Here is a 15,110-nt window from a genome sequence, read left to right on the forward strand (position 1 = left end):
TTTTATTAACTTTAGAAAATATATTTTTATTGATGGCAGAGAGGAAGGGAGGAGGGAGGGAGAGAGAGATACGAACATCAATGATGAGAGAGAATCACTGATTAGCTGCCTCCTGCATGCCCTCTACCAGGGATCACATCCACAACCCAGGCATGTGCCCTTGATGGGAATCGAATCCGGGACCCTTCAGTCCACAGGCTGACACTCTATCCACTGAGCTAAACCAGCTAGGAGAGCATCTATTTTTATATACGACAAGATCAAAGCAGATTATAACATCACAACCTCATCTTTCTAGCCTGTTTTCATTTTAAGGAAGCATATTTAATGAGTATGGCATTTCATGTAAGTACACTGAAGTAAAATTGCAAATGTGACAAAAATGAAATAATTCATTTGGTAGAAGTTACTTGTTCTCCTGAGATTTGTCTCTATTCCTACTGGCAAAGCCTCACCAATGAAAAGGTGTGATTTTTTTAAAAAGTTCACAATGCTGTAAAAACTAGCTCTGTCACAAATGAGGTATTGCTGTAATGTCTCACAGTTTGCATCTTTTGTTAAAACTGGAGAGATATGATTTAACAGCTTGAGGCATAGTTTTGTCTCAAAATAATCCACATTTATTTATTACAACCAAGAAGAATTATTCCTTTAGTATATATAAGGATGAGATTCATATGCCTTTATACATGTAGTATTATTCTTATTCTTTTCCTATATGTACATTATTTCAAAGTAATACTCAAGACTGGTACAAGAAAAAAGAAAATTAGGAAAAGTTAAATCTAGAATTTTCAATCACATCCATTAAAAAACTACTTTATAAAGATTAATACAATTTCTTAGGAGTCTTAAGCACCACATTTAAAAAATATTGCAATGGAAAAAAAAATACCATAAGCAAATGTATAATTTATTTTTGGAGAAAATAATTAAAATTAAGGTTTTTCCAATAAAGGGGAGCAGTAACAATATATCATACCATAGTTACATGTTATTTACCACATTCTGTACAATGTGGATGTGCTTAACATGTATTCACAGACAATATGAACTTTTGAGATTTAAAAATCACAAATCCTTGTCAATGCTGTAAATTTACAAATGTTGAAATAAATACCTAGAAATAAGTAAATTTTAAAATCTGAAGCCTTTGACAGTGTTTATAGATCAACCCAAATGCTAAGTAGAAATAGTACAGTAAATAAATTGACATTACTACTAGTTTCCACTTAATTTCTTCATAATATGGCTATCTGGTGTTGCATTCGTGAAGATACTTCCTACAACCACATGGGTACCCCAGAGATTATGACGAATCACTTTACAGCAGCCAAGGTCATCAATAGAGAATCCTAAATGACGATAGCGTTCATCTGTTTCAAAAAGAGTGGTGTTTGTATATGGTCCAAAAAACTGGAGGAAATTTAAAAAATGAAGTATTTTCATTAGCAAGAAAGACAATGTAGCAATAATTTTTATGCAAACATAAACATGTATCTATTTTAATACTCCAAATATTTTTAAAAAACAAATAATAAAAAGGTCGCATGAAACAAATAAACTGCCCTAACACCTCCTCTCCCCCCAATACCTGTGCATTCTGGAAATGTGAAATGAATGATATAGCAAATTTCATGTTATCTAGGACCAAACGCATAACATTGCACCACTTTTAAAGATGGAATAAATTTTAGATAATCATCTGTGGTTCATCTTTATCATTTACAAGAAAAGGAAGCTAAAGTCCAGAGTAAGTTCTTCATTTCTAGTCTATACTCTATCTTACTTGACTTAGAGAAGAAACAGTATATATTCCTGAGATTTAAAAAAAAATTACTATTTTAACCAAAAAAAATACCCAGAATTTAAAATGTTACAATGTAATTCAGTTATTTTCAAAATATAACTTGGTATTAATTTTTAAAATTGTTACTTTTCCAAATATTTCTTTTATCATCCATATTTCCTTAATTCTAAAAGTATTTTTTCTTCCTTAAAGAAACTACAGGTAAGTAATTTTCAACTAACAAACAAACACACCAATTCAATATAAATTAAATAATGAGGATGGAAATAACTTTTTATTATTTTTAATTTTAAAATCCTTAAAGTGATGGAGAAACCTAAGTATGAGTGATAGGGGTCCCTTCAAGTTGTGAATGCAACTGACTCATAGTTGTACTTTTTTGGGTAAAATTGTGAGGTTTGAAAAAAGTCTTAAATGATCTATTTTTACCAAGGTTATAGTTATAAAGAATTTTGCAATAATAAAAACCATTTCTACTTAAAGTTACATAACCTGGCTTTCAAACTTTTAATTTAATTACTCACCGCCGAACCAGATGATGGGTCAATAAAGTCAGCCCAATAACCTTCAGCCCGAAGAGCATAGCATATTTCCTTAGCACCATTGATAAACTGCATAGAAAAAGACAAATAATATGCTCAAGATAGCAGGGCTACTGATTTTTATTTATAATAAATTTTTAAAATAAATGTTTTGCTTCAGAGAATTCAGTAAGATTAGTAACAACTTGAAACTAATAAAGTCATAAGATTATTTTCACCAGTCTAAAAGATTAATGGTTCATATAATATTTTGATTTTTTTCAAGAAGTCTAAATTGTGTTTTTTCTAAACTATTTATTTTAGAAACTAATTCTAATCAGTTCTGTGCTATTGATTCCTCAATTTATCATGAACTGTAAGCTATAGTTCCTATTTTGTAACGCTATGGAAATATTAGAAATAAGGTAAGAAAGGAAAAACAAAATGTTAAAAATAAAAAAATCTGAACCATTAATTTGAATAAACATTAAAATCATATACTTGTTTATGTGCCCTTCAAAAACACATCTATCTCCTCTCAGTCATGAAATACTTCTGAAAAGGTACATAGAAATAACAGGATAAATGGATACATGGGATAGGATGCTTACTTTTCATTATAAAACCATTTCTTTTGTATAGTGTATCATTATTATATACCATGTGCATGTGTCACCTAGTCAAAATCTTGGCCTCGCCATCCTAATTCTTATGATTACTTTATTAGCTTTATCAGAAGTCTAACCAGTGGAGAAGTAACAAATATTAGGACCCAGATTAGAATGTAAAAAAAAAAAGCACAAAAAATAAGAGACCATATATGTTTAAAAACAAGGGGATATGCCAGGCCAGTGTGGCCCGGTGGTTGAATGTAGACTCATGAACCAGGAGGTCATGGTTCAATTCCCAGTCAGGGCACATGCTCAGGGTTGCATTCTCTCTCATCATTGATGTTTCTATCTCTCTCCCTCTCCCTTCCTATCCTTGAAATCAATAAAAAAGATTAATTTATACCTATTTTTAAAAAATGGGGTATAGTTCTACTTTCAGCAATAACAGTAATAGGTACCAAACTTGTCATCTGCTGAAACCTATAAAAGTGACAAAAATATATGAGGCAACTATTTTTAGGTCCTGAATAACAGTCAGACAAAACTGTTATCTTTGACAGATGGAGAAAAGATGAGGTGATTGCCCATATTTTTCAGTTTTGTCTGGGTATACCCTCTAGTCATCAGGCAAAGTAGATTCCAAGCAAATAATGGTGTCACTGCACTGAGGAGGTAGTAGAAAACAAGAATTATGGACTGCTGAAGCATATGGAATTTGTGGAATAGGTACTGAAGAGGGAGATAAGCAAACAAGGCTCCAGGTAGTTTGCAGCGCAACTGACTGGTTCTATAGTCAAGAGCTGAGCTGTGCATGCACATGGTGAGATTCTGGGAGGCCAAGCAGAAAGAACTAACTGAGAGCTGAATGGTGATACCAGGTGTGTGCAGTGCTACATAATATGGATTCCTGGCCCACTCAGAGCAAACAGACTTCACTGACTTCAGTTGATATCCTCAAAAGTAAAAACATTAGGAATATGGGCTATATCCTAAATAAGGGGTTAGCAAGCTATAACCTGAGGGCCCAACCCGGATGGCTGCCTGTTTGTATATAGTTGTACTGGAACATGGCCAGGCCCATTTATTTATATACTGTCTATGGTTGCTTTCGCAATACAAGAGTAAAGTTGAACAGTTGGAGCCTTTGGCTCACAAAGCCTAACATATTTACTACCGGCTCTTTACGGAAAAAGCTTGCTGACCCCTGCTATAGATGCACTAGTATACAACTTAGCTAACTTATTTTCTCCCAATACTTTCTTGTAAACTAATGAGAAACATTAATACAGTGGGGCCTTGACTTACGAGTGTCCCTCCCGACTAACGAGTTTTTTGAGATACCAGCTGTCTCTCTGCCAATTTTTTGCATTGAGTTTATAGAGTAATGTGAGTTAACGAGCTCCTTAACGAGCTCAGTCTCTGAACGAATTAAACTCGTAAATCAAGGCCCCACTGTACTGTTCTTTAGATTACTTTCACACTTAATATTTCTATTTATTGCTGTATTTAATTAATCCTCGTAATTCTTAAAAATATAAAAACTACTGAATGATGTAGAAAAGTCACTAGAATATATATCACCATCATGCAGAGAGGTGTTATACACAAACTGTAAGGAAAGAAAAAAACAATACAATCAAATGTTTGTAATGTTTAACTAAAAGAATCCCATTATTATCACAAAAAGATCCAGTTTAAGTACTTCTCTTAAGGTTTCTATTCGTCAATATTGAATACTGACATCTGCTGGAAAAATACATTTAAACCATAAAACATAAAATACCTATTTGTACAGGAAAATACATGTGGTTCTAATAATCACTAACATATTTAAAAATAGAAAAGTCTGGTTGTTTTTTCCCCAAAAACTAAAAATCACAAGGTGAAGCATATACCATTTCAAAGCCCTGAAATTTATATATACTAGTAAAAGGCTAATATGCTGTGTCCCTCTGACCGTCCAACCAGTTGCTATGATACGCACTGATCACCAGAGGGCAGACGCTCAATGCAGGAGCTGCCATGATGTGCAAGGCAGCGCGGACCTGGCACCAACAAAGCAGCACTTGGCTTCCCCCAAGTGGGACAGAGGCCCTGCCACCACCCCAGAGCAACAGCCCACCAAATTGCAGCCAATGCTGCCGAGACCCCATGGCACAAAATGCGGCCCACAGCCCAGCCCAGCCTGGAAATAGCAGCTGTGGGCGCTGGGTAATGACATCACGTAGCAACGCCTGGCTTCCTCTCCCTAGTGACTAGCCTCTTTGGAGTTTCTTCAGCCTGGGAACACGAATTGCTTTATAGCCAGGTGCAAACATTTCACACTTTAACCCAGGGGTGGGCAAACTTTTTGACTCGAGGGCCACAATGGGTTCTTAACTGGACTGGAGGGCCGGAACAAAAGCATGGATGGAGTGTTTGTGTGAACTAATATAAATTCAAAGTAAACATCATTACATAAAAGGGTAGGTCTTTTTTTTTTTTTAGTTTTACTCATTTCAAACGGACTGGATCCGGCCCACGGGCCGTAGTTTGCCCACGGCTGCTTTAACCAAATGTGAAGTGTTTTTCCCATGCCTCATCTTATTTGATCCTCACAGAAGTCCTGGAGTAAGTAGATAGGAGACTCGGTAGAAACCTATTTTATTTCCATTAGCTGGAAAACAGGGATTTAGAAAATTTAGAAACTTGACCCAACTGAAAAGAAGAAATGGTGGACCTTGAAAATGACTTCAGGTTTTCTCAGTGCACAGAACAGAGTCAAACACTGCTGCAGTTAAATATTTTACCCTTTGTTCCCCCTGGATGATCTACAATAATAATCTGATTCATGTTGATATTTACTGCTGTGTTGCTGACAATTACCTGAAAGAAAAGTTGGGGTGCTTCACTGGGCTGGAAAAAGTTCAGCTAAATCAGAAAGCAGGACTAATTAAGCAAGTTTATTGTATATATACAAAAGGCTAAGTTGACTTGCACATGTGTGATACAGATAAAGCTCTCGCTGGTGCCAATCGTACACGTGTGTTTTGATCTGTCATTGTTGATAGTGAATTTGGTTGACACTTCTATTATAGAGAGGGCAAAGAGCAATATTAAAATATTTCTTCTAATTAATTTCCTTTTAATGTGCATGAATCCATACACCGGGCCACTAGTTGGTTATAAAAAACTGACTTACAACTATAATGGCATTAGTATCAAAAGAGGTTCAGAATCTTTAATTGGTCAAAAAATGCTATACACATAAGAGCTCTCTAGTGAGAGTAATAAGTATAAATTTAGTAAACATTATCCTGAAATGTAAATAAAAATGTTTATTGAGTTAATGCCTATTTAAATTTTAACTCTCTAAATTCAGATCTCTACAAGTCAGAAACAATGTCTTAATGCCTCTCTGTAATTTCCTTGTTAGCTAGCATATAACTTGCTCAGACTGTTGCCTACTGCATGAAATTTATTAACAAAGCTCAACGAGGGACTTTTAAGTACTATGAAGTCATCATTATAAAACACTATTAATTGTGTAAATTATATTTTTACAAATGAAGAGAATCACACATCCAATATATAAAGAAAATTCCTAACATTACCCTGCAAGGAAATTAGTAAAGCTAATTTTTTAAACTATAGTTAGCTAAGATTACCCAAGTGAGTTATTCCTAACCATTCATACAGGCACATTCTTTCTATCTTTCAGACAAATAAATTGACACAACTCAACAAAAAACCTTCAGAGAAGTAATCACATAATTTTAAAATTTAAGACTTTAAGTCACTTATCATTTCTTGGGTTGGTAAAAATGAAAAGAAATGCTTATATCTAAGGTAAGACAGGGTGAGAGCTTATACACTAAGACAATCTTTTTCGTGGGCAAATTGGCAGCACCTATCAAAATTTAAAATGAACATACCCCTTAATTTAGCACTTCTGTATTTAGAAATCTAGAGATACAAGTGTGTATAGAATATATGTACAGATATATTCACCGCCTGTAAAAGAAAAAGTTTGGTTTTCAACTTGTAAGTTACAAAAGGAAAATTTTAAGTAACTTAAAAAAAAAGTATGGTTTGCCCATAGGATGTAAATGTAGACTTTTACAAAAAATGAAATCTATCTTTGTGTAATGTTATAGAAAGTTAAAACATATCTTCAGACTAAAAGCAAAAGACAGAAAAAAATGTGACTATATCGTTTTTTATGATTATTGCACTGGACACAGTTACCGTTTACTCCTTGAAGAAGGCTGGGGTAATTTTCATTGTTTATTTTACATGCTTTAGAGCAGTGGTTCTCAACCTTCCTAATGCCGCAACCCTTTAATACAGTTCCTCATGTTGTGGTGACCCCCAACCATAAAATTATTTTTGTTGCTACTTCATAACTAATTTTGCTACTGTTATGAATTGTAACATAAGTATCTGATATGCAGGATGTATTTTCATTGTTCGCGACCCACAGGTTGAGAACTGCTGCGAGAAAGAGAGAGAGAGACAGAGAGAGAGAGAGAGAGAGAGAGAGAGAAGGAGAAAGGAAGGTCAGACAGAGGGAGAGATGGGTATGAAGAGTGTATTTTATTTTTTTACCCTATTTTCCAAATGTCCTAAAACAAAACTAAATTCAAAAGAATTAAGGAAAGTATTAGAATCTTAGTTGTTCAAAATTGTGGCATTGATATTCTTAGAAAAAATGTAAGCTCTTTAGTAATGAAATAAGTTAGCAGAGAATTAATAAAGCCTAGAAAAGAGACCCAGCATTTTAAAACATTGGTTCATTCCTACTTAAATAAAATCATAAAATTAAATTGTCACCAACTGAAAGAAATTACCTTTTCTAAGAGCATTTCTCTTTCATTTTCTACCTCCTCACTCCACACAGTCATATCATTTTTAGTTTTCTGTGTTACAGTCAGAATCATTAATTTGTTGGTGGCCATTTCTGGAAACAGTGATTGAAAATCTATAAATAAAATAAGAAAAAAAATCCAAGAAGAAAATAATTTGGTTTTAAAAAAGAGAATCAGTACATAAAAACACTTCTTTAGAAAGATGATTAAGTTAAAATTATTGTGGTACCAATTCAGGTTTATAAATGCATATTATTTTTTAAAAGGATGACAAACTTGATTTTGTTTCACTTCTGCTCTGGTTGGATGAACTGAAATATTAATGACAACAATTCTGAAGGGTTACATATTATGGTCTTATAATTTTTTTAAAAGTTTGTTATTAAGATTTTTCTTATGATTAGGTATCAGCTCATGTAACTCTAGCTGTAATAATCACAGAGGAGTGAAATGACTTTAGGGAAAAGCTACAGGGGAAAAGTTATTAAAAATTCTACTATGCCTATCCAATGGCATGAGGTCAGATGGCAGGGTACATCTGAAAGCCTCTATCTTGGACATGTAATCATTTTCTTCCAGACTGGTAAAATATTAAGTAAAACAAAATACTACAATTCCTACAGAGCACATTATTCAATACATTAAAAAATTAGTACCATTATCAAATATACATTAGTGAAAAATGCATAGAAGCACAACATACCTCTTCGTAGCAATTCTGGGCATGTTTGGATTGCACACTCCACTTTGGCACTTTCAAAGTATGTTTCTGCATTGTTAACTTCTTGTTCAACAGGTGCATCATTACCCTAGGGGGAAAAGTAATATAAGTAAACAAAATCTAGAATTCAAATAAAATTATCTTGCCTGTTATGAACTTGTCTTCCCTAGAAAGTTTTTTTTTACAATCCTAATCTAACTATTGGTGGGGTAGTAGTTTTTTTCTGATACACTCAAACTTTTCTCTATGATGAATACAGGATCTGAAAAATCTAAAACAAACAAACAAAAAACCGAAATAAAAAACCAAGAATGTATAAACATACTGATAAAATGAGACTTGATATTAATAGAAGTTGTCTAAGAAGTTAACTAAAATACCGTAATTGTGCTCATTATATTTTGGTGATATCTAATTATCTTTTCTTTTCTTTCACTCTGTAATCTTTAAAATGGGGATAACAACACTAACTTACAAAATAAGATGACTAAATATGCAGCCTCTCCTATAGAAAGAGCTTAGAGACTTTTATTCAACTGAAATTTACTGGGCATCTACTATACATAGGACACTGACAAACACAGGCACTACAAAGGTAAAAAGTCCAGTCTTTACTATTAGGTATATCAGAACTAGTAGAAGAAAAATGGCATGAACAAATAAATGCAATCCAATAAGAAAAATGCTACAGAGTTATGAAGAAAGTTTTCTAGCATTATAGATAGGGAAGAAACTTGCTTTGCTGAGAGAAATCAGAAAAAAATTGAAATCATCATATTTGAGCTAAATTTTAATTGATGTGCATGTTTGATAGCTAAAAAAAATAGGTGCCAATATAGGTTAGAAATTCAGGAGAAAAAGAGTCCAGCAAGAGGTAATAATAGTGGTAAAGGCATTCAATGGTCAAAAAGAATGGTGTATTTAAAAAAATTAAAAGCATGCTGTAACTGAGGTACAGAGAAAGTAGGAAGTAGAGGGAGGTAAGGTGGGAATGATAAGGGTCAAAATTGTGGAAGGCCATATTTATACCACATTACGAAATTCTGACTTTGTAAGAAATGAGGAATAACCAGATAAGATAAAAAACTAATGGTAGTATTACTTTGGAAGATGTATGGTATTGAGAAGCAGGTATAGCCTAGTAAAAGCCAACGTATTAATCACTTAATGCTTTACATACACTTACACATATAATCCTCATAACTTTCTGGGCCTGAGATTATTATTATCATTACCTTAAAAATCTTTATTGTTGAAAATATTACATAAGTCCCTTTCTCCCCCACCCTTGACCTCTTCTAGCCCATCCCCGCCCTGGCCTGAGATTATTATCCCCATTTTAATAGAGACAGAGGCTATGAAAGGTAAGTCATTTTCTCATTAAGTAAATGGCAAAGCTAACCTTTGAACCAGATTTATCCTTTCTCCATAGTCCATCATACTATATGCCTCTAAGAATCTAGGTAAGATAAGGTAGCCTGGAACTCTGGCAATATTAGTGAAAAGTCAAAGGGCACAAATAATATAAAAGCTACTTGAAGAGATAAAAGCAATGAGATTTCATTACTATTTATGGAGGTATAATGGAGAAAGAGTCAAGGCTGGCAGTATAATTTTTATCTTGGGACAGTATGAGGATAGCTAAGTCATTTATACTCCAGAAATATGAAAGAACAGGTTTTGAGAGAAAATAGAACTAATTCAGTACTAGACATGCAAAGTCCGGGACTTGTGAGATATCCAAAGATGTTTGATGGGCAGATAGAAATATAGACTTAGAAATGGTAGAAATACTAAGTTAGAATTTATAAAAACATCGCCTGAGAAAGGAAGCCAAGGGAATAAGTGACCAGGAATTAATTTAAAAGAAAAGATGAAAAACAGAAATGTCTGGGAAATATCATGTGATTGGTTGATAGAGGAGGAGCCAAGAGGACTGAGAAGGAATTATTTGAGATAAAAAATCAGGGGAGTTCAACTGTATCCCAATATTAGGTTATCCTATATAATAAAGAGGTAATATGCAAATTGACCATCATGCCCTCACACAAGACGACCACCCCCATGTGGTCACAAGATGGCCAACAGGGGAGGGCAGTTGTGGGCGACCAGGCCTGCAGGGGAAGGCACTTGGGGGCGACCAGGCCTGCAGGAGAGGGCAGTTGTGGGCAATTGGGCCGGCAGGGGAGCAGTTAGGCGTTGATCAGGCTGGCAGGGGAGTGGTTAGGGGTGATCAGGCTGGCAGGCAGAAGCTGTTAGGGGAAATCAGGCAGGCAGGCAGGCAGGCCGGTGAGTGGTTGGGAGCCAGCAGTCCTGGACTGTGAGAGGGATGTCCAACAGGGATCGGGCCTAAACAGGCAGTTGGACATTCCCTGAGGGGTCCCAGATTGGAGAGGGTGCAGTCTGGGCTGAGGGACAAACCCCTCCCCGACAACAACCCATAATAACTGTAAGGGGTTGTTGCTTTTAATAACATGGTATTAATAAGAACCTAGCCTGAAACTATGTAAAAATGTGAAAAATCACAAGAATCAGGGGTTTGACAGAAACTCTGAATAGCACATAGCTTTCCACTTGATTGGCAATGAAGCAATATTAGTTTAAAAACTCACTTAAAGCCCTAACTGGTTTGGCTCAGTGGATAGAGCGTCGGCCTGCGGACTGAAGGGTCCCAGGTTTGATTCTGGTCAAGGGCATGTACTTTGGTTGCGGGCACATCCCCAGTGGGGAGTGTGCAGGAGGCAGCTGATTGATGTTTCTCTCTCATCGATGTTTCTAGCTCTCTATCCCTCTCCCTCCTCTCTGTAAAAAACCAATAAAATATATTTAAAAAAAAAACAATTCACTTAAAAACATTCATTTATGCAATAGCAGTTTAAACATTCATTAAAAAGAACCCTCAGAATTTGTATTTAAAAGAACACAAGCCCATTATAAGTTTTCCTTTTCAGATTACTGCATCTGAAGAATTTCAGAGATTTCAAAATTTTCTTAAGTTTTTAAATAGCTAAAGGATTATAGCAGGAATTTAGTCCATATACAAATAATTACAATTTATAAAAGTGAAAAACAGAAATCTAAATTTTCAGTAATATAGAAATAATCAAATTATCTTTATTTGATGAAATAAGGAGTTATCAAAAGACAGTTCTGAAGATTTAATTACCTAAAAAGACTATAATCTAAAGTAAAATACATAGGACAATGCCAACTTTCAAAAATCTATATATGTTGTTTTTGTATATATTGGAATTCAATATTTTTCTTTTACTTTTTCAAATAAAGTACTGTTTATGGAAATTAATATAGCATTATAAAAACAGAATATATGATATTAACAATTTACCTGAAATTCATTCACATATTGTGCCATCACAAATTCATGTCTTTCACTTGATAAAGGTTCTGCTAAAACATCAGGCAAAGTTTTATGAACCTGGCTTTTCTTCTGTAACACGGTCCCATTGAGATGACAATCAAAACCTATGTTCCCAGGAAGCTGAAATCTCTGGTCCTGAGGCCCAAATGGTCCCATTATTTCATCCGGCCATATTGTTCGAGAGCCTGAAAAGAAACAACATAATGATTCATTTTCTCCTTAATGATAAAGTATACTGGGAGACTGAAAGAATGAATTCTTTTTAGAATTGGGTATTTTTTACCTAAATAAGACTTTTGAAATTTGCTTTCCTATGTGAATATAGTTTCGTGTTATTTCCAAATTGCTAATCAAAGCAACCAGTTGTCAGCTCCCAAGCAAGTCCATTATTAGGAAATTTAATAAAAGTACTGTAATCCATATTATTTAATGCTTGATAATTATGAAAAAGAATATAGTAAATCTTTACTGATACCGAAGTCCAAGATACATTACCTTAAGAGAAAAAGCTAAGTCAAAGAATAGTATTTTAAAATCTTTTATTTATGTTTTTAAAAAGGGGGGCGGTGATCTAAAATGAAACATCCTCAACTATAAAGAGGTAATATGCAAATTGACCCTCACACCCTTGCATCACAAGATGGCTGCCCCCACGTTGTCACAAGATGGTTGGCAGGGGAGGGCAGTTGGGGGGTGATCGGGCCGGCAGGGGAGCAGTTAGGCGTCAATCAGGCTGGCAGGGGAACGGTTAGGGGGCGATTAGGTTGGTAGGCAGAAGCGGTTAGGGGCAATCAGGCAGGCGAGTGGTTAGAGCCAGCAGTCCCAGATTGTGAGAGGGACATTCAACTGCTGGTTTAGGCCCATTTCCAGAGGGATCGGGCCTAAACCACCAGTCGGACATCCCCGAGAGGTCCCACATTGGAGAGGGTGCAGGCTGGGCTGAGAGACAGCCTCCCCTCCCCCCGGCCCCCAGTGCATGAATTTCGTGCACCAGGCCTCTAGTACTGAACATAACAGGGGTTACCCTAGGGGAGGGGCATGAAGCTTTGTTAATGAGCTGGAAAAATCTTTTATGAACCATGTGACATAATGCTGTTTACCCAGCCGAATGAGTTAACATGGATTAAATACTTACAGAAGGAGAGAAACAGTGCTTCATTCATTTTTAAAAAATATCCTAACTTGTGAAAATTTCAAAAAGATCCAGGAAAGAATAAAGTAGAAAACTAAACAAAGAAATTCTCAAGTAGGAGTTTTGTTTACAGAAAGGGATGATTGCCAAAGACTTCAGGTGGCAATAAAAACATTTTTTAATACTCTGTCCAAACTGAGTGACTAAAAATGGCCAAAGAAATATGACTGCTGCATCATTAGATTGTGTCATCATATTCATCTTCTAGAACTATGACAAACACCCATCAATCATAAAACTCTTCCCTCTTGAATCTAGACAATGTCTCATAATTCTTAACCCCAAACACTCTAGCGTAATATTCCTTAAACTTTTAAGAAGTATTTAAGAATTATCAGAGTCTTGGCTAGGTAGCTCAGTTGGTTGGAGCATTGTCCCATACACCAAAGGGTTTCAGGATCCATTCAATAAGGCACATACCTAGGTTGTGGGTTCAGTCCCAGGTTGGGGAGCTTACAAGAGGCAGCTGATTGATGTTTCTCTCTCTAAAAATCAATAAAAATATATCCTCAGGTGAAGGAAAAAGAAGATAAAAATGTCAAAAAAAATCATCGGAGATCTTACAAAACTGTAGATTCTGATTTATTAAGTCTGGAGTGGGGCTCAAGATTCTTTATTTCTATCAAGTTTCTAGATGATACTGATGCTATTAGTCTGAAGACCATCGTGAGTAATAAGGCTGCACACACTAATAATTAACTGAAGTCGGTTCAAAAGCAAAAACCTATCAGCTATTTTTTAATAAGATGGGTTTTAAAGACTATTCAGATCTAACAGTCTCTTGAAAAAAAAAAAAAAATCCCATGTTAATAGTGGATTTGAGCATAATTTCATGTTGACTGGTCATTTAGTTTTTTTCTTCCAGGAACAGTCTGTTCATATACATTTAAAAAATTGTTTGTTTTCTCTTCTTTTTTCCACCAACCAAAGAACTTATATACTTAAATGAATAGCCCATGGACATGGGCAATAGGGTAGTGAAGTCACGGTGGGGTAGGGAGGGTGGAGAAGGAGTAGGTAGGGGCTGGGAGAAGCGGGGAAGGGGGAAAATGGGAGCTATCTGTAATACTAGTAATAATAAAAAGTATATTAAAAATAATAAAGATAAATTTAAAATAAATAAATTATAATAGGATTTTCACTGAATTTGGATTATAATCTGTAAAAATAAAAACAAAATTTATATCATAACATGCGAAAAAAATTGTCTGGTTTCCTACTGTCTTTTTCCTATTAGTCTATGAAATATATTTTTTTATATATTCAGGATACAAACCCCTGAATGTCAAATCTTTCATTTACGATACATACATGTTTAGCCTTCCAAAGATATAAGTTGGAGTAATTAGAGATGGAGTATAAAACTGGGGCAAGAAAACCTGGGGCATGCTCAAGTAAACTTAAATTACACAGTAAGTAATGTGTTGCAAGAAAAAAAGGATTCCAAGCCCAATTCCTTTAGGATACATTACATTAAGTTCCTAAGAGCCCTCAATATTTTAGTGTGCATTATAAGTCTCCAATATAGGACTGTGGCGTAGAACACTTCTGAAATTTACCTAATCACATAAATTAAAAAAAATTTTTTTAGAACCAGAAAATTTTTCATAGGTTGGGGACTGGAACTGCTACTGAAAGTAGTGGGAGGTAACCAAGGTTTATTAAGGAATTGACAGAATTAAAATGTTTTAGAATAATTAATAATGTGCAAGATGGATTAGATGAAGCAGAATTTGTAGAGGATAAGTTACTGATTCAGTAAACACATATATAAAAAGTGCTAGCTATTTAAAAAATTCAGCAAAGAATGGCAAAAAGTGGTAAGTGTAATAGCATTAAAAAATTTGTTTCAGAGAGGACTGTATGTTTTTGAAGAGAGAAAAAAACTAATCTATATATATAAAAGCCTAAGCGACCGTCGCAACAGAAACTGAATGGACGGCTGAACAGGCTGTGTGGGGTGACCAGGCCGGCAGGGGGGTTAGTGAGGGATGACCAAACAACTGAGCAGCGAGCTGCGTAGGGAGGG

General features: G+C 35.0%; 1 protein-coding gene across 3 annotated transcripts in view; it reads right to left on the reverse strand.

Annotated features, from left to right (window-relative positions):
• Positions 1-892: 892 nt before the first annotated feature.
• Positions 893-15,110, reverse strand: part of MMADHC (methylmalonic aciduria and homocystinuria, cblD type) — a 21,829-nt gene continuing 7,611 nt past the window's right edge. For 2 of the 3 annotated variants that reach the window (XM_015563812.1, XM_006753600.2), the window contains exons 5-9: positions 11,857-12,074; positions 8,493-8,598; positions 7,772-7,902; positions 2,335-2,421; positions 893-1,416 (exon numbers count right to left, since the gene is read on the reverse strand). In XM_015563812.1, coding sequence (XP_015419298.1) covers positions 1,222-1,416; positions 2,335-2,421; positions 7,772-7,902; positions 8,493-8,598; positions 11,857-12,074 — 737 coding nt within the window. In that variant the 3' untranslated portion in view covers positions 893-1,221. The remainder of the gene's footprint in view (positions 1,417-2,334; positions 2,422-7,771; positions 7,903-8,492; positions 8,599-11,856; positions 12,075-15,110) is intronic. The other variant, XM_015563814.1, reaches the window with a different exon arrangement.

This window comes from Myotis davidii, unplaced genomic scaffold (genome assembly GCF_000327345.1).
Source record: "Myotis davidii unplaced genomic scaffold, ASM32734v1 scaffold110, whole genome shotgun sequence".
Taxonomy (NCBI): Eukaryota; Metazoa; Chordata; class Mammalia; order Chiroptera; family Vespertilionidae; genus Myotis; species Myotis davidii.